Source organism: Colias philodice, chromosome 12 (assembly GCF_061535455.1).
Source record: "Colias philodice isolate Cphi_HAF_F1 chromosome 12, ilColPhil1 Martin Lab GWU primary, whole genome shotgun sequence".
NCBI lineage: Eukaryota > Metazoa > Arthropoda > Insecta > Lepidoptera > Pieridae > Colias > Colias philodice.
The window spans coordinates 1754048-1775843 of NC_143097.1; the positions used below are offsets into that span (position 1 = coordinate 1754048).

The following is a 21796-nucleotide window of genomic DNA, read 5'->3' on the forward strand; positions in this document are numbered from 1 at the left end:
CTCATGTGCACTGCCAAATACGATTCCTAGTATTAACATTAATTTCTATGTTAATGTTTCAATTATTAATATAAATCGTTTATTGTTAGCTAACTTTCGCCCGTGACATTGCCAGCTTTGTATAAAAATACAATAAAATCTTGCCACTGTAAACTGCTCTACCTATTAAAAAAAGAGCGTGTATGCCGAGCACACGTGTCAGAAGTGAAACTTCTTTGGCAAGATTCAAAGATTCCAAAATCATCGCCCTACTTTTGAATTGCCATGACGCGACCTTGAAATTTTACTCTCAACGCGCCTAATGAAGTTTCACTTCCAAACGCAAAATCTATTTCGAAGTTTAAAAGATACATAATATCTAGAGACAGACATAAACAGCGGGAAGCTACTGTGTTTTGTACTAGTAAATAATGATTCCAGTGATTTAATTTCTACTCAACTACAGTAAAAAGAAGAGCTTTAATTTTTATGGCTTTTTTATTTAATGACACTAATAAAAGGAAAAACTTACAAGTATTTTTTTATTGATTATGGATGAACTCATAAAATACCCTGAAAATTACCTATTCGAATAGAAGAAAACTAGTTTTTCTTGAAAGACATAAATATTATGTTCCTTTTTCTTTCTCTTTTTTTGCCGAATGTACAAATACATAAACCGTAGATATAATTAGTTAAGGTTTCTGTAGTATAGGTTCCGTGCGTGCGTCTTGCAAAAATTTGGACAAGATTTGGACATTTCCTTACACTGCTCTACAATTTCTCAAGTTCGCGCTTAGCTCGATAGATGGCGTTATAAGCAAATTGAAAGCGTATGAAATTATAATAACACAGGTAATATAATAATATCCTAGTAATATATTAGGTAATTTATTAAAACCTACAATGTGATATTTATCTAATTAACATAAAATCTGGTAACTCATTAGTATGTTTAAATAATATTATCGAGACTGTGTGCTACTTATAACCAACAAATAATGCTCTTACCAGATCTTGATATATTTTTCGGATCCCTCGCACAGTATAAGCATCAAATTATTCACAGTTTTTCCAGTACCTAGTATATAAAAATTTAGTATATTGATTATGTTTTTCTTTCTATTTTGTTTAATTGTATAAGTGTTATTAATGTGAATGTTGTGTACACCTATAATTGATAAATACATAAGATACAATTATGTAATTAGATAATGTCATCCTATATATAATGTAATGTGTATTTATTGTTGTGTGTTCCATAAATAAATAAATAATAATAAATAATATTTATTCGTTCCTGAGGATCGTTAAATTCAATCAGGTACTTATATTTTTATTAAAAATAGCCGATCCTTTTTTATACCAACGCTAAGAATCTTCTGTCTTTTTGCTTTCTTCTATTTTTAAAACCTCGTATCACACTGAAAATTCTTGTAAGGTTACTTACATAATAAAATAACATTTTTAATTTAATTACATTCAAACTTTATTATGTATTATTATGAATGAAAAGGTACGAAAACAAACATTAGACCGATGACATAAACCAGTAAAACCAGAGGTCATTAGCGCAAAGTTGAGAACAAAAAATCTATTGACACGACATTCGCAACATAATATAATACTCATTTTTGTTCTGACTAGGAATTGCGAACATTTTGCTTTAAATTTCCATTTTTTTTCTGAAAAGTGCTGAATTTAACTATTTAATTTCATTAATTATTAGTTTCTATTAGTATTATATTCATGATTAAAAATTACTTGGTACTTAAAATTTATTTTTTCTAATACAACAAAAATATATATCATGGTATAGGTATTTACACAAATTATAGGGATAATAAATGTAAATTTACTACACTACAAACTATTGAATAGAATTAATAGATTCAAACTATTATTTTACCAGGTCCATTCATTCCATTATCCACAAGATGCTCAGGCGCATAATACCAAGATGTTTTCCTCAGTCCGTCAACAGGCGTCAGAGTGAACGGACGTCACAATGGGGAGAATTACGTTTTTATTAGTTTCAACATTTCTATACTATGTCCAAGCAGCTCAATATACAGTTCCTCCCGCTACATTAGAAGCTATTTATCCTAGAGGACTCAGAGTCACGGTACCAGGTATGTCTTTTTATTTATTACACTTCTACGCTAATATTACAAGGATTTTATTGTTTGTGTTTATACCATTTTTTGTTTTTGTTGATTTACTCGGATATTAAGTAATCGATTATAAATTCACTTCTGGTTACATTGTATTAGTGGGATAAAGTTTTTTTAATAATAATAACTTTTCAATTATTTTTCTATTTATGAAATTCGCTGTGAATTGTCAAGTTTATTTAATTTTAGACTACAGGCCCATGTTGAAAAAATTATGGGTCATTTGACCCACCACCTGACCTATCTAGAATGATATAAGAGCATAAAATAATAAGATTCAGCACTATGACGTCACTCGTAAGCTGTCCACCTGAGTGCAGGTGAGAATTCGAAAGTTCAGGTAGAGATTTTCTCCCCTTGTCTCCATGATTTTTGTACGGCGTTGCGGAATAATGGCTTAAAAGCAGTATAGAAATAGTATGACACAGATGCCGTACAAAAATGGTGGTCCACAAAGTCGGAATTTATTTTTATTTTTCGACAGTTGCCGGGGTAAATTTGGTCATTTGATTTTGTACGGCATCTGTGTCATACTATTTCTATACTACTTTTAATCAATTATTCCGCAACGCCGTACAAAAATTATGGAGACAAGGGGAGAAAATCTCTACCTGAACCTTCGAATTCTCATCTGCACTCAGGTGGACAGCTTACAAGTGACGTCCTAGTGCTGAATCTTATTATTTTATGCTCTTATATCATTCTAGATAGGTCAGGTGGTGGGTCAAATGACCCATAATTTTTTCAACACGGGCCTGTAGTCTATTTTAGGTACCTACCTACTTACCTACAATTTATAAAAATATTGCAAGCTTTGTAAAAGAAATCCCTTGAATGTTTAATTAATATTTGCTTCATATTTAGGTAGATATTCGTTTTTGAATGATTTTAATAGAGATTTATGATTTAGATAGGTATTAGCAATTAGTATTCGTAGTTGAATTCGATAAACATAAGTAATTATTCTGAGTAAATCTTGGTAAATTTTATTGAGATCGATTTCTAATAATCTGCCATGATGAAATCTATGATATCCAACATGTTAGAAGTAGGTACTTAATACAGGTATGTTATAAAATTCCATAACACGTATTAAAAGTAAATACCTATTGTAAATTCGCACATGCCGTCTTTCTAAGAAATTATTGTATAAAATAGACGCTAAATAGTTATGACATTGTAGTAGCAAAAATTCTTTATATTCTTAGTAAATAATGTTTAAAAGCTTTTGATATTTGTATTGTGCAAACTTTGATACTCTCAACAAGATTGTCCGTTCGCATACTCCCAAAATGTTTTGTGGTCAATTACGAAAAAATACTATCGAAACCATTAGGCTGTTTTTTTTCAATGAAGTAGGTATTTTTACTTAAAGTAAAGCTTATTTTCTATAGGTTTTCTATGTGATCGAGCGAATCGGCAGCTTAAAATAATATTTTTATGAAAACTTCCCTATTTACGAGTCTTACAAAAATGTATGCCATGCAAACAGACCTAATTTAATAACCAAATTATCCAACTTTTTAATTAATTAAAAGTTTAACAAAGCAATTGTTCATAAAAGTGAAAAATTTCAATGAGACAAAAATTGTCAACTTGCCAAAAAGTTAATTGAAAAAGTTACGAAGCTCCCTGTAAAAGACAAGCACCCCGTTTAAATTTAAATTCGGCTCCTTCAAAACTACCTGGTAAAGTTTTAATTCACTTTTCATGGTTAGTTTAATATTTTTACAATTTCAACATTAACTTTCTCGACTAGACTGTAATGCTTATTCGTATTTAATGGTCTCGTATAATATACTAGCTAATTCACCCGGCTTCGCTCGATTTGATCCGGTATAGCAAAAATAAAAAATATGGCCTATGTTGATTAATATAGCTTTCCTATGACGAAAGAATTATTGAAGTCGCTCTAGTAGATACTGAATTTATTCAAAACATCCAAAAATATATATACAAATCGTATAACTTGAAAAATGTAATAAATTTACGTCCACTGAAAAGAGCAACCTTTTAAACATTTCAATGGACTATAATAAGAATATAATTCCGCTGCAAAAGTATCAAATCCAGAAATAAATTCTAACTTACCGAACCCAACCTGGAGAATATTAGGTACCTTAGAACTTGTTAAAACCTTTTGACCATATTGGTACTATGTTTTCTTTTTCAATTAAATTAAGGGGAAAAAATATCTGGATATCGACCGCAGTTATAATATAATTAATGACAACAATATTCATTGCCTTATAAACAGGTTAAAGCTCCGGATAACATAATAAAAATATAAGGAAAATCGATTACTTTAGAATCGATAAAATGCAAAAGGTTAGGTCAAAATATACATTAAGATCTGTTGAATCAAATCCGATAAATGATTGATACTATTATTAGACTAAACGTATGTCTTTAATATGACATCTTAATTCAATTATACCTAATTACCCGGACGAGCCTCATAATTATGATAGACATTTGTTTAACAACTTATCTATACTAATTACTAATCTTCTCTGTAATATAAAAATGAATCGCAAAATGTGTTGATAAGCGCATAACTCGAGAACGGCTGAACCGATTTCGATAATTCTTTTTTTATTATATTCCTTGAAGTACGAGGATTGTTTTTATGTAGAGAAAACGTAAATATGTACCACGGGCGAAGCCGGGGCGGACCGCTAGTAATATTATAAAGCTGAAGAGTTTGTTTGTTTGAACGCGCTAATCTCTGGAAATACTGGTTGGATTTGATAAATTCTTCAGTGTTAGATAGCCCATTTATCGAGGAAGGCTATAGCTATATATATCATCACACTAAGACCAACAGGAGCGGAGAAATGCAGGTAAAACCGCGCGGCACAGCTAATTACAAATATGTACCTATATGTTGCGGAGTTGCTATCAAATAAGTGCAACAAATAGTAATGAGAAAGATTAAAAGACGGTATAGATTCGAAAAAGTGTCGACATTTCTAACTTTATATTCCTACTAGCTTTCGCGCGGGTTTCCTGGTACTCTTATTGGTCATAACTTGATGATACCCAACCAGCAAAGATGTCCTATAACAATAACTTACATCACTAAAAAGCTTTTTAAATGACGTATAACAGTGTCGCGGTGACAAGCTTGTTGTATAATAGCGTTTAATGAGATGATTTTGCTCTATAATCATACACAGCAAATTTGTCCCATAACAAGGTGATGTAAACGTTTATATCACTATTTTATACGGCGTTTATAGAGCAGATCTTATCCAGATTTTGGTACAGCAATAACAGGACGATATTATCACATAACAGCGCTGGTGGTCTCTTTTTTACAGCAAATTAGTGCAATAAACGATTCTAGGGTAACCTTTATAGTCCCATGCCTATAGAGGCGTAAAAAAATCTACAATAGGACAATTTAGTGTTGTAATGGTTTTCCTTATTACTATTATAGCACTGTGAATCTTCATGGTTGCTGAAACTCCATAATAGAGCAATTAGGTGATATATCCGAGTTTTATATCACTTCTTTGTAACCTAATTGAATTATATTAGTGTTTTTCTGCCCATTATAACGCAGTGGTTAAATAGCTGAGTGGTCAGAGTTATAGGACTGATTTACTGTATAAAAGAGTTGATAACTCTGTTATGTAACAAAAACGGCGTATTAATGTAGTAAAATGCGACACTTACGAGAGATATACGGCCTATAAGAGAGTTTCTTTCACTTTAAAACAACAAAAACCTGCCATATTGTCAGCACCGTCTCGTAAATAATTGAATGGTTCTATTTAATAATCATGGATTGAATGAATTTAAAAAAATCGCAGCTTCAGTAACGATTGACACCAGACAAATTCAAGGTGAGGCTTCGAATACGGACAATGATTCCGTACAATCTGTTACATCCTATGAACAGAACCAAGTTAACAGCCATCATGTGGTTTGTGATAATTCAGAAGCAGACCATTCAGACACTAGTGTTTTGCTTGACACTTCGGGATCGGAATCTAAAAATCGGAATTTATACTAGAAAATACAAAATAAAACATGTTATGGGTTTTCTATTTACATCAGGGAACCCTACTAATTTAATCCAGTATATGGCATGACAGTTGTCAAAACTACGTTCGTTTGCGGACGTATAACAGCCACGGAGTTGCTATTTGGCATCCTATACAGCAATTTGGTGTAAAATTAGTTTTTTAATTACTTCAAACTCAATAATTCGAGGGGGGCATGAAAAAAACAGCGTAATTATGCATATAATCTATCAGTAAAATTTCATTCACAAGTCAGTTTACGTATCTAACATAATTAACAGTGTAACAAAAATTAATACTCGACACCACGATGATGGTTCCTATAGTCATTTACTCGTATTATCAATTGGTACACGATTTACCATTTTGTTAGGGTTCCGTAGCCAAAATGGCAAAAACGGAACCCTTATAGTTTCGTCATGTCCGTCTGTCCGTCTGTCCGTCTGTCCGTCTGTCACAGCCGATTTACTCGGAAACTATAAGTACTACAGTGATGAAATTTGATGGGAATATGTGTTGTATGAACCGCTACAAAAATATGACACTAAATAGTAAAAAAAAGAATTGGGGGTGGGGCCCCCCATACATGTAACTGAGGGATGAAATTTTTTTTTTCGATGTACATACCCGTGTGGGGTATCAATGGAAAGGTCTTTTAAAATGATATAAAGTTTTCTAAAAAACATTTTTCTTAAAGTGAACGGTTTTTGAGATATCAGCTCTCAAAGTCGTAAAAAGTATGTCCCCCCCCCTCTATTTTTATAACTACGGGGTATAAAATTCTAAAAAAAATAGAGGTGATGCATGCTAATTAACTCTTTCAACGATTTTTGGTTTGATCAAAGTATCTCTTATAGTTTTTGAGATAGGTTGATTTAACTGTAATTTATTATATTTGCTGCTACGGAACCCTTTGTGCGCGAGCCCGACTCGCACTTGGCCGGTTTTATATTATAATTATAGCGTCGCAGTGACTTGTACATCGCAACTTCGTGCTACAAAAGATTTGCGGTTACTCTTAAAACACAACTTCGCGCTGTAACAGCATCGCGGTTCCTTTTATATCACTACTTCGCTCTATAACAGCATCGCGATTCTATAAGTGTACTCTTCTATAGGTCCAATTGGCATCTGAGTTGCTGCTACAGCAACACAATACCATCAAATGGCTTTATAAATGCGCCACTTTGGGGTTTATACAACGTTCTTATCACCCTTATAGAACTACCAGTTAGCACCTCTGAAACGTTCTTATCCCTTCTATAGAGCAACGATTTGTTGGTTGGGATAATACATAGCCTACAGACTTCCTCGATGAATGGACTATCTAACGAATTAATTTTTCAAATCTATTCTAAGTTTATTAAGAAAACAAGTCAATAACTGCGTTAAAAACAACCGAATTCAAACTTGCACTTGCAACATTTACAAATAAGACAAAAATGCTCATAAAATAAAAACTACTGGGCCTATCCGAATAAAATTTTTATGGGACCAATTCGACACCATCCCGCATCGAACAAAAAAAGAATCACGTAAATCGGTTCAGAATCCACGGAGTAATCGGTGTACATACATAAAAAAAAAAAAAAAAATACCGGCCGAATTGATAACCTCCTCCTTTTTTTTGAAGTCGGTTAATAATAGGCCTGCCATCTTTCAACCGTAGAACCGCGAAAAATGTTGTAAAGTCAAATTAATCAGTAATAGTGGTAAATACGAGATAAAAGTTGAAAGCATATACTCGGATTATTAAGATACTGTGTATTGTGTGTGTTTGTGCTAATTGGTTTTCAATGTGCTATTGTATAATTATTTGACGTCACTTTTCGTGCTATTTAATACAACAAATCTTTGGAAAACAACTTATTTACATAAATAGAAAATAGGTATTACAAATCTCTTCAGTTGTTTGCGATTTATACTATCCTTTATGATTCATTGTAAAGTATGAAATTAGTATAAGAAATACTTATTGCGTCAAAAGGATGTTCATGTTGTAGGGAATTATAATTTTTTAAGGATTTTTGGTATGATTGAAACTAAAACATTTCGTTAGAATTTTTACTTCATGCTAAATGTAGAGTCAACCACGATCACGCTTTATATTCAGATGAACATACTATCAATGTATGGAAATACTAGTGGTCCGCCCCGGCTTCGCCCGTGGTACATATTTCGCAATAAAAGGTAGCCTATGTCCTTTCTCGGGTATCAAAATATCTCCATACCAAATTTCATGCAAATTGGTTCAGTAGTTTAGGCGTGATTGAGTAACAGACAGACAGACAGAGTTACTTTCGCATTTATAATATTAGTATGGATTAAGAAGAAAGCCCACAGGTAATGTTTTTTTGGTAGTCATTTGGGTCATTGACGTCTAAATCAGTCAGATATAATAGTATAACTTGAAGTATCGTATTAAATGATCAGTCGACACGCCCATAAAAAATTATGGATCTTATTATTATTGATAAAGAGGATATTGATCCCAAATTACGACAAGCAATAGTAGACAAACTATACATTATGTGAGTCGGACTCGCGCGCGAAGGGTTCCGTTCATTAATTGATTTACTATGCACCAATATGAATGTTTCCTCCACTGCTGTACATCACATACCGGAACTTGGTGGTCATGCTATGATTTTCGCTGATTTCAAAATAAAAAAACCCAAACCTATTACTAAATTCTTTAGTTACCGCCCCCTAAAAGATATAAACTGTAAAGCTTTCAACGATGACCTTATTTCTTTTCCGTGGGACGATATTTGTCACATAAAAAACATCGACGATATGGTGAATACCTTTAATTCTAGTGTTTTGTCATTATTCGATAAACACGCCACCGTTAAGACTATCTCTGTTAAAGAGAGCCAAACTCCGTGGCTGACATCTAACCTTCGTCTTATGATGTCAGTTCGCGATGAAGCTCATTCTAAATATCGTAAAAGTAAATCAACTGACGACAAATTGTATTATAAATCGCTAAAAACTTTTGTAAACGTATGTATGTATCAAGAAAAGTTAGCTTTTTATGATACTCACATTAATGCTCATATTCAGAATCCAAAGGTTTTATGGAAAAATTTAAAAAGTAAAGTTATACCCAGTTTTAATAATTGTATAGATCTGCCTGATCATCTCGCTGACCCAAATGCTGTTAATAATCCGTGCAGTCAGTCAACCCGCAGGACACCTTGTGGCGTGGTGTCGGGGAGTAGCGACCCCGCGGGAACCGAGTGCTCCCGGGGGAGGCCCCTGTCTTCATCTCCGGCTTGCCTTCACCGGCCGGTCGGAGTGAAGCCTGACGAGGACAGGACCCCCACCTCTGGCTTGCCTTAAGCGGCCGGCCAGAGTGGAGTCGCGAGAGCTTTTAGCTCGAAGGGTGGATGCGAATCGTAAGTGGCGAGTGGGCACGTGATGCTGGACCCTCAGGGAGCGCGTGATCGTAGTTTAAAGTCCAGGGACGCCTCTCCACCCTTAGCTGCTCACAATATGTTGCCCCCTTGTCGCACTATTGCAGCGACTTATTTCGGGGGCCCATACAGTGAGAGGGCGAGTCACCACCTGCCAACAAATTTTTACTTCCCTTAAGTAGAAAGGCAGGTGCCATAGTTTCCATAGTCCCCAATTCCAGTCCATGTAGCATCCCATTCCATAGCCCGGTTTATTTTGCTTCCATTTCTCACAATAGTCCTACATCGGCCGCGGACTGCCCAGGACTGTATCTCTATAGTGCAGTCATGGGCAGACTGCGGCTGGTGTCCCACAACACAGTAAAATTCTCGAAAGGGCCTCTGCGTGTTGGATCCGTGTCCCCACGTAAGCCTTCCAAAAGTCCGGGTACCGTCCTTCTGGTGGTACCCGAGTATTATGGAACCGAGAAACATAATAATAATAATAATAATTTATTTATTGATAAGACATCATAGGTCCATTTGTTAGTAATTTCTTAATTACTATGTTAGTACATTACATTAATTATTTAAATATTATCATTTTACAATTTACCATTTATATAATGTCATTTTATTTTTATTGATATAGGATGTGTGTACTTGCTCGCAATGGTGCAAGTACACACAATCATATCTGTCTGCGATCATTTTTAGAGCAGTGTTGGTACTGCCCCGCACCCGGCGCACCAGAGATGTACATCTCTTCCGTATTATACTATAAAAGCAATCTACCCGAGCTTCAGCAAACATCCCTGATGCGCTACAGTGGCGAGGCAGCCCCATCAGTGCTCTGAATGCGTTGTTATATTGAATACGCAGAGCATTGTATGCCCGACGACCATAGTTATACCAGAGGCTGCACGTGTAGAAATTAGAGCAATATGCTCTGAATAGTGTTAATTTCACTTCAGTGGAACAACGAGCAAACCTCCTGGCCACCATGTTCGCACGGACCGACAATGCTCTACGCTCCCTCTCTATGTCAGCATTATCCTTCAAGTCGGATGTCAGTATATGGCCAAGATATTTATATTCATTGACTCTTTTTAAAACAAGCCCATTCAGGGTGATTGGAGGCATTGACCGGGGTGATTTCCGGCCTGCCTCGAAAACCATAACCTCACTTTTACATGCGTTATAGAGCAAGCCATGACCATCGGCATACCTTTCACATATAGTAATTAACTTACGGAGCCCACATGCTGACGCGCTCAATAAGACCATGTCATCTGCATAGCTAATATTATTGACACAAGTGTCATCAATATGACACCCAATATGAGTGTTGCTAAGTTCAACAATAAGTGCATTAATGTACAAGTTAAAGAGTGTCGGAGAAGTCAACCCTCCTTGTCTTACCCCACATTCAAGTTTAAATGTGTCCGAATGAACACCAGCCCAACGAACTGTATTGGCCTGGTTACCATACCAAAACTGTAGAATCCTGATCAATTCAGGAGACAAGTGGTAATCTCTAAGCTTCCTCCATAAGACCTCATATGACACCCGGTCAAATGCCTTGGACAGGTCCAGAAAGCAGGCATAGATTGGGGTTTGCTTTGATGTATAGTACCTGATGACATGTTTTAAGCACAGGACAGCATTTTCAGTGCCTAGTCCGGCTCGAAAACCGAACTGGTTATCATGTAGATTTATAGAGGTTTTTAAAAGCGGTTCAAGCATCCCATCAAAGACCTTGGCAATCACCGTAGCCAGTGAAATGGGTCGGTAATTACCCTTGTCTGTGAGATCGCCGGTTTTATTTTTTACAATTGGTACAACTACTGTCTTCATCATGTCATAAGGCAGGTAAGAATGACTGATACATAAATTGAACAGTAAAGCAAGTACACGCGACATGTGGGGTCCAGCATAGCGCAGATGCTCGATGCTGAGACCATCATGACCAGGTGATTTCCCTCGAGTTATGCAGTTTATTCTATTTTGAATATCTTTATCAGTGAACCGAATAGTAATATCATCGGAGGTCTCAGCATCCGGCACCTCTTCACATGAAGCCACTTGCAAAGGTTTTACAGAAAAATGACATTTAAAGATATGGGCAATTTCATGCGGATCACTACAACCTTCAATAGAAGCAGGAAGGCTTGGCTTTGCACTTAACTTATTTGTTGCCTTCCAAAAACTATGAAAATCTTTGTTAGTATTATGTGTTGCTAAAATATCCATTTTGATTTTTTCTTCATTATTTTGACACCATCTTAAACGTGATTTAAATATGCGTTTGGTTTCACGCATTTCATCATATATTCTACCAAATTGTGGTTGACCCATGTCTAACCAGATTTGCAAGGCAGACCTAGCCTTCCTATATGCTGGAGCCACATGTCGGTTCCACCCCACAACTCTTTTTCTCCTACAGGTATGCCTATGGTCATCACTACTACTAATAGCGGAGTCACATAATATTGATATAATTTTGTTATACATATTATCTAATAATTTTCTATGTTCCATGTCATTACAATGCTTATTACAACACAAATTTAATACATCAGGAAAAGATAACAATTTCAATTTATCATTACAATTTTTGTTATACATTTTTATTTGTTCAGTATTCCGTTCCCCCCATACAATTTTATTAAAAGGAAGAAATGTCCTTGATATCTTCACATTTATAGACCCCAAGTCACATTCAAGAATCAAAGGAAAGTGATCAGACCAGAAACTATCATACTGTATATAACAATGTCTTATTGTAAGCTTAGTTGCTTGTGTCACCAAGCAATGGTCTAGCCATCTCTTACTACCATGGCTATCACTAATAAAAGTAAAGGAACCAGAATTTAATCCTAATAATTCAATGTCAATACAATGCCATTTTTGTTCATTGCAAAAATCAATCAATTCTTTATAAAACAATTCATTTGGATGGGCATTATAGTCCCCTAACAAATAAACATATTCAGTATTTTCATAATACCCACTTTCTTAATATACCTGGTACTGGTGATGCAGATGTAAGCACACTAAACTACTTCAAAAGTCACAGGTTTTGTCAAAATACTTTTAAGTTCAGTACTATAAATGAAAATATTGTAGGTAAACTTATAGTTTCTATTAAATCGAATGCGCGGGGATCAGATGATATATCCAGAGACATGATTTTGCTCACTTTGCCATCTACACTAAAAGTAATAACATCCATCATAAACAAATCCCTGGAATCCTCAATTTTTCCATCACAGTGGAAATTGGCTCTTGTTCGCCCACTTCCTAAATCTAATAATCCCACAGAACTTAAAGATCTTAGGCCTATTAGTATTCTCCCGTATCTTTCCAAATTATTGGAAAAAATTGTTTACAATCAGGTAGTTGAGTACTGTGAAAAAAATAACATATTACCGGAACTCCAATCTGGCTTCAGAAAGTCTCGTAGTACTAGTACTGCTTTGTTGAAGGTAGTTGATGATATCCTGTCTACCCAGGATAGTGGTAGTGCATCTATACTTACACTCCTCGATTTTTCACGTGCTTTTGACTCTCTAAATTTATCCCTCTTGATTAGTAAACTTTCCTATTATGGCTTCAATGACTCATCGCTTCAGTGGTTCGAAAGCTATCTCACCCATCGCGCTCAGAAGGTTGTCATCACAAAAAATGATGGTACATCTTCTTTTTCATCGGTACTGTCGGTTGCGCGCGGTGTTCCACAAGGTTCAATCCTTGGGCCCCTTCTCTTCACCATCTACGCTGCGGACATAACTGAGTGTATTAAACATTCAAATTATCACCTTTACGCGGACGATTTGCAGGTGTACGCGCCAATAAGTCGTGATAATCCCTCGGAGTGTTTAAATGGGTTGTCGCAGGACTTGGATCGTGTTTCTACATGGGCTTCTAAGAACTCATTGATACTAAACCCCAACAAGTCCAAATTTATGGTAATTGGTTCGAAGCGGCAGGTGAGATCCATCAAAGATTTGTGTTTATCCTTATGTATAGACAACATTCCAATCGTTGAAGTAGATGAGGCTAAAAACTTAGGGCTACTTTTTGACAACAATCTTAATTTCGAAAGTCATGTGCTGGACACTGTTCGTAACTGCTTTTATCGTTTGAAAGTGATTTACAAACTTCGTCCTTTCATAACCACTGATCTTCGTCTACTTTTGTGCGAATCAATTGTTCTTTCTAAACTCAATTATTGTATAAACACCTATGGGCCATGCCTTCTTCAGCGATCACAACATTTGATTCAAAGAATACAGAATGCTTGCATTAGATATTGTTTCAATGTTCCACCTAGATCTCACATCACTCCGTTTCTGAATTCATCAAATATTCTGAATATGAAAGGTAGACAAAAATTATATCTGGCTTGCTTCCTATTTGACCTTTTGAAGACCAAACGCCCTGCTTACTTGTTTGACAAGCTAACGTGGCGAAAGGATCGTGGTTGTAACCCAATTAGATTCGGTACCAATACTTTATCTATTCCAAAACATAGAACAATGGCTTTCCGCGGCAGTTTCAAGTACTGTGCAACAAAATGTTGGAACGACATTCCTCCGCCCATACGCAACATTTGTTGTAAATCAAGATTCAAAACTGTCTATCGAGACTACCTTCTAGGAATACAAAAATCAGTTCCATAATTTTGATATATTTATTTATTTTTTCTTAGTTTATTTTTGTTCATTTGCACAGTCTTTCCGCCGTAAGGCGTAAGCCCACAGAGTTATCTACACCTTCTGTGGAATGCTTGTTGGTTCCTGAAGTTTATTATTATTTCTTATATTGTGTATTTCCCTTTCATTTGTGTACCTATATGTTTATTGATATTGTATACTATAATTTTATAAATATTTAACCTTTATCTCCCTTGCTATCCATTTATTTAAGTTTATTTTAATTTTCTGCCCTCAAGAGGCATTGGCAGAATATCAGCGTCCGGGTTTCTTTAAAAAACTCAGACATTTATGCTGAGCCAAGGCCTGTTCGTAGAACGCAGTGCACATTAACGGTTTAATTGTTATACTTTTAATATTTCTGTGTGTATGAGTGTTTTCTGTATTGTTTACTGTTTTTTATCTTTTGTGTTTTATTTGTAAGTGTGATTGTGTTCTATGAATAAACGTTTTATCTATCTATCTATCTATCTATCTACTATCATCCATAATAGAAAATAATTTATGGGATTAACCCTTAATATTTTTTTATTTGTTATAGAAGCAACGGTAACACGAAAATTTCAGCTTTCTAGCTATCACGGTTTATGAGATACAGTCTGGAGACGACAGACAGACGGACAGACAGCGGAGACTTAGTAAAATAGGGTCCCGTTTTACCTTTTGGGTACGGAACCCTAAAAAGCAAATATATCTTTAAATAACTGGTTCGAATGATGGACAAAAAATAACGAGTTTTATACACGTTTCACCTACGTGAGATCTAATCAAAGTTTTGGAATGCAATTTTGTTCAATGTTTGTTGATTGCGAAGTCAGTAGTTTATAATGAAACAGGCGAACGAATGCTGAAAAATGTCGAGAAAATTTCAGGACCACTCAACGGCGGACCAAAAATGAGTTGCTTTAAAAGTTCACTTATGTTCGTATAAATGTGAAGTTTGTTCTTTTATTTTTGCGAGTACATTTAGGAATTAAAGTCTAGACGGGTTTTGTACACGATTTAATCATTTATTTCTCTCGTGAGTACTTAAAATAGACTTTTCAGTTTTTATTAATTCTACCAAGTCATAAAAATATTACATTAGTATCGTTAGAATTATAAATAATTCTTTTAGAATGAACAATAATCCAACACTAAAAATACAAAAAAAAGACTTTGCTGATGATCTTTTACTAGAATTTTCAATGAAAAATTATCGACTTGGAACACCGATGTTTTATTTCTTTGATGCAAAAAATAGGTTGATGGATCACTTTTATTTATATTTTATAATCTGCTTCATATTTATATCAGAAGAGTTGAGTAGTGAAATTTATATAAGTAATGTTCATGAATGTATTTTAATCCTTGTAAAATAATCTAAACCCTTTTTAAGACAGATACTTAAAATTCAAGACTATTTTAAAACCTGGATTTTTAGAACAAAATCTTCGTCGCTGTTAGATTAGCACTGAAGTGAAATTCATCAGTTCTTATTGTTCAATTGATTGCCTTTAAAATAAGGTAACGTAAAATGGTTAGGTAGACACGCACTCTTCGAAGTTCGAACCAATCATTTATTTATTTATTTATATTTATGATTTTCCAACAAAGGATACAGTCTATATTATTTTACATAGCTTACAATTGAATACAATATGGTCTACTGCACCTTCAATAACAGGAAAATACAACATTACATTAAGTTAAATTCAATATATCAATTTACTGAAAAATAATCATCATGGTATATGTGTCTTTTGATTGATTAGTAGAAGTAATTACATTTTCTTTTATTTCTCCTAGCAAAAAGTCCTCTTATTATTACCTAATATAGATGATATAAATGTGTCCCATAAAAAGATTTAACCAGATTAATTGCTTTCAGACGATGGATTTTCCCTATTCGCATTTCACGGTAAGCTCAATGAAGAAATGGAAGGGCTAGAAGGTGGTCAATGGTCAAGAGACATATTAAAACCTAAAAATGGAAAGTGGATATTCAGAGATAGAAGCGCAAAACTAAATATTGGAGATAAGATTTACTTCTGGACTTACGTTATCAAGGATGGTCTGGGTTACAGGCAGGATAATGGAGAATGGACTGTTACAGGTAAGTTTTCAGGCGAAAACACGTGAATAAGCGTGTGGATCGAAAGAAAATAAATTTGTATAATAATTTGTTAACGATAATTTGTTATTGAAGTATTTAAAAAAATCTTGACAGTCAATATGCAAAAGAATTGGGATTTACAGGTTACAAAGGAAAGCCTATATAAAATCCGACTCAGCTTCATATAGGTAAAGGGAAGCTACCTGGTGCATTCAATAAGTACCTAGCCTCATCGCCAGAGGGCGCTATTGTTTCAAAATAGGTTTACCACAGTGTAGCTCATTCTTTTTTAATTATTTTTTTTAATTTTCATTCCAATCCCTTCATTTGTTTTAATTTGACAACCTATGGAAGCGAACGTGTCGATCGGTTTTACAAAAATGGAAAAAGAGCAATATCGTTCGGTGATTCGATTCCTATTTTTGGACGGGAAAGAGCGCATCGAAATCAAAGACCACTTGGATGCTGTGTACGGTGACTCTTCTCCATTGATAGCCACCGTCAAGAATTGGTTCAACGAGTTTGCACGTGGCCGTACGTCGGTTTTTGATGAACCACGTCCAGGCGCACCAAAAACAGCTGCTACGGAGGAAAACATTAAAAAAATCCATGGTCTCGTATTGACAGAACGCCGATTGAAGGTTCGGGAGCTAGCTGAGACTGTAGTCATTTCAGAAGGAACAGTGCATCATATTCTTCACGAGGAACTCGGCATGAGAAAGCTGTCGGCGCGATGGGTGCCGCATTTACTCACACCGGAAAACAAGCGCAACCGTGAGTCCACATCGGAGACGTGTTTGGCGCTGTTTAAGCAGAATCCAGGGGAGTTTTTGGTCGTTTTGTGACCGTCGATGAAACCTGGATTCACTGGTACACACCAGAGACCAAGAAGCAATCAAAACAATGGATCCAGACCGGGGAACGTGCTCAAAAGAAGGCGAAAACTGTAAAATCGGCCGGAAAAGTTATGGCCACCGTTTCCTGGGATTCACAAGGATTTGACTAGATCAATTACCTCGAGAAGGGTAAACCAATTACAGGGCTTTACTATGCCAATTTATTGGGCCGTTTCGACGCCGAATTAAAGAAAAAACGACCCCATCTGGCTAAGAAAAAGGTGCTGTTTCACCACGACAACGCACCGGTCCACACGTCTGCCGTTGCCATGGCCAAATTGGTCGAATTACGCTACGAATTGCTGCCTCATCATCCACCGTATTCTCCAGATTTGGCCCCTGGTGACTTCTTTCTGTTTCCTAATCTGAAAAAATCCCTCGCCGGGAATAGATATGGAGCAAATGAGGAGGTTATCGCTGCCACGGAGGCCTATTTTGCAGAGTTTGAGAAAACCTATTTTTCGGACGGGTTAAAAAAGTTGGAGCATCGCTGGGCTAAGTGTATCGAACTACAAGGAGACTGTGTTGAAAAATAAATTTCCACTTTTCCAAAATTTTCGTATACTTTTTGTAGGCTAAGTATTTATCGTAGTATACAATATACATGATAAAAATTTGTAACATTTTTAAAAAATAAAATAAAACTACTGAAATATAAGTAAAAACTACATTTATTTCTAACATAATCTTCACAGAATACGTCACAGAAGATGGTACACCAGTGGATCCGAACACAGTACCACTGCCATCACCAACGCCTGGCCCAACAGTTATACCAGCATCCGGATCAACACAACCACCTCCCACCCAGCCGCCATCTTGCAAACGTTCGGCCAGCGTTGTCCACGGTCGTACCAACATCTGTACTGGCCAACTGCTGTTCAACGAAGAGTTCGATAAGCCCAGTCTTAAGGATCTTGCTAATTGGGAGGTGGAAGTCAAATTTCCGGAGGGACCCGTGAGTACTTAAAATAGACTGTTTTAAACTTTACTCTTGAGTGTCTATAGTAAATATAATTGTAAATTTTGCAGGATGTGAACAATTAATTATTAAAAGCCTGTTTATAAGATCCTTATTTTTAAATCTTCTTGAGGATTAGAGCTTTCAGTTTTTTATTGATCTCCATTACTTAATAAATATTTCTCATCTGTAAAGAATTTGACGATACAACAATATTTTAATTAAGTACTTAACTTAGAATGTTCTGAACCTCTGACTGTAAACATAATCGTAGATTTTGGAAGATGTAAAAAAAATATTTTGAAAGCTTCTACATATAAAACGTTTATTCTTATGAATTATAAGCATTTCAGTTTTTTATTAGTCTCCATGACTAAATCTTATCTAATATTTATTATCAGTGACGAATTTGACACCATTTTAATTAATATCAGGTCTTTCAACTGCCATAAGTTTTTATAATTAGTCAATGAATTAAAATATTTTCTTTTTAGGATTATCCATTCAACTTGTACATGCCAGACAGTTTGAAAATTGAAGATGGTGCTTTGGCAATTTCTCCCATCCTTACTGAAGATAAATACCAGGAAGGATTCCTCATGCAGTCTTTGGATTTATCAAGCACGTAAGGAAGCATTATCTATTAGAATACCATGCTTTGATTACTTATTAAATGAGCAAACATGCTTATAATCCTGCTTTTTCGGAACAATGATATCTGCTTTACACATTGAACTTGATCATCGATGACAATAATTTAAAGTTACGTATATTTTCATACAAACAGAACGTAGCCAGAAGATATGGATGATGTTTTAAAACTGGCTAGAGTCTTGAACGTTCTAGAATATATTTTTTTTCCAAGTTATTTTTCTAATCTGATTATTTTATATCTATTATTTTATAGGTGCACGGGTATAATTGGGACTACGGAATGTAGTCGACAGGCTTCTGGGGCACAAATTCTACCACCAATAATAACTGGCAAAATGACAACTAAAAACAAGTTCAGTTTCAAATTCGGCAAAATTGAAATACGTGCCAAATTGCCCAGTGGCAACTGGTTGATACCAGGTATTTTAATTTCTTAACCATTTCTTATTATGCAAAAATGAACGATCCCTGTAAAATATTGTAAAATTTCAATCATAAAAATTTTCAATATGCTAATGTTTAATGTTTGTCTTAAAAATTATTCAAGCTACTTATTGATTAAAAAGCTGCTCAGAGTATTTAATAGTATCTATTGTATGAAATAATTATCACAAAACACTTAAACAATCTACAATAGCCTATTTCCAAGAAAGCGAAGTGCTTTCAGTCTTTTGACAAAAATCCAAAATAATTTATTTTTTTCAGAATTGAATCTCGAGCCTCGTGACAAAGTTTACGGCATTCCTAGATATGAATCTGGCCTTATGCGAGTTGCCTTTGCGAAAGGAAATCCGATATTTGCTAAGAAATTATACGGAGGACCAATCCTCTCTGATTCTGAACCGTACCGGTCCTATTTAATGAGGGAAAAGATTGGTATCGAAAACTGGAATAAGGATTATCATATTTATACTTTAGTTTGGAAACCAGGTAAGAAAAATACAGTTTGTCAAGATTTTTAAGTTTCTATGCCTTCAATGTTTTTTTTGTCTATAATTATGAATGACAAATGACAACACATATTATTGGTTAATTAAATATAATATTATAAGACATAGAGTTAAATGATGTTCATAATGGAAAAAGCAATCCATTGCACACAATCTTATTGAAAAGTACATATGAAAAATAACAAAATCTATACACATATTACGTCATGTATTTTAAGAAACCGTAGAAAATACAAACAAAATTTTACTAGAAACAGAAACAAAAATCAATTTAAACATTTTCTCCACAGATGGCATCGAGCTATCAGTAGATGGTGAACAATACGGTACAATAGACGCTGGTGAAGGTTTCTTTGCAAGTGCCAAAGCAAATGCAGTGCCCCATGCGGCTGCGTGGTTGAAGGGATCTGTTATGGCTCCTCTTGATCAGATGGTATGTATATAAATTGCTAGTTTTATAGCATTCAAATGCTTATTATATTAGTTTTAAAGAATAGAAATATATTCAATCATGAGGCAAGATTCAAGTCTCTTTCGCCCACTTTCGCCTTACCGGACATCGGCCTTTCTGAAGTGAGAATTGATTTGATAAATCTTTGAGAAAGCTTATGTCATATACAGGAAAATATTGAAAACATGGTATGGGACGTTTTTAACATCAATTAATATTCAGAAACCGGCCTTTTATTTGTTTTGATTCGGCGCAGAAATAACTGCTTATGAGGTTAAGGCAAAGAACGTGTATTATTATCACATAGGTATCAAATAAGTCACGTCGAGATCCGATGAACATGTCTTTAACAACATCAATAGATTTTCTATAACCATAATCATAGATTATTTCAATCGTACGCTTTTATCGGGTGCAATGCATCAGTATAATTTACACTGTATAATTTTATTTATATTAAATTGAGTGATACAATTCATGGTGAATCTATACTAATATTATAAAGCTGAAGAGTTTTTCCGTTTGTTTGAACGCACAAGGAAAAAAATATCTAATGTGGACATTTCACATTAAGTTTGGATAATAAAAATAAACGTCCGTATTTATAACGTACCACAATATAAATAAATAAATAAATAAATATTATAGGACATTATTACACAAATCGACCTAGTCCCACAGTAAGCTCAATTAAGGCTTGTGTTGTGGGTACTAGGCGACGATAAATATAATATTTAATAAATACATATATAGATAATAACACCCAGACCCAAGAACAAATAATTGAGTTCATCACACAAATATTTGCCCTGACCGGGGATCGAACCCGGGACCGTCGGCTCAGTAGGCAGTTACTTTACCACTGCGCCAACCGCGTCGAATATACCAGTTCCTCAAAGGAAATAAAAATCTCGTTTCTGTTTCAGTTTTACGTGAGTCTCGGCCTTCGAGTGGGAGGCGTTCACGATTTTGCAGACGCACCAGAAAAGCCTTGGAAGAATCGGGCCAGCAAAGCAATGTATAACTTCTGGACATCGAAGGACACCTGGTACCAGTCGTGGTACCAAACACAGATGAATGTCGATTATGTTAGAATATACGCTCTGTGATATTTTGTGTTTTATTTCAACCAAATGTCTCTGTTTTGTTTTAAAGCAGTACTAATATTCTAAAGTGGGAAGGTGATGACACTAGTCGACCTATCTCTGTCTTTTTCCTACACTGGAATTAGAACTGCTTTAAGACGTCATGGTAGTCCCCATGTACATTAATTCGTTGGATTAAATGTGTTAATTTTACATATGTAATAACATATGTAAAATTAACATATTTAAAATTAAATATTTAAATTAACATATTTAATCCAGGCAATAACATTTTACCATTATCTTTATTTTGAAAAAAATGACACGAAATTTATGTCACATTACCTAAGCCTGCAGAATCCATACTAACATTTGTAATACGTAGTATATTATTATTAGTCTGT

At 34.9% G+C, this 21796-nt stretch overlaps 1 protein-coding gene across 1 annotated transcript; it reads left to right on the top strand.

The window, feature by feature from the left end:
- The first annotated feature begins 1938 nt into the window (after window positions 1-1938).
- On the top strand, window positions 1939-21418 carry LOC149483794 (beta-1,3-glucan-binding protein-like). Its single transcript, XM_089701952.1, has 8 exons — window positions 1939-2111; window positions 16171-16395; window positions 17987-18249; window positions 18747-18877; window positions 19160-19326; window positions 19612-19836; window positions 20147-20289; window positions 21234-21418. Exons 1-8 carry the CDS (start codon window positions 1988-1990, stop codon window positions 21414-21416), a joined length of 1461 nt encoding a protein of 486 aa, XP_089558078.1. The 5' UTR covers window positions 1939-1987; the 3' UTR covers window positions 21417-21418.
- The last annotated feature ends 378 nt before the right edge of the window (window positions 21419-21796 follow it).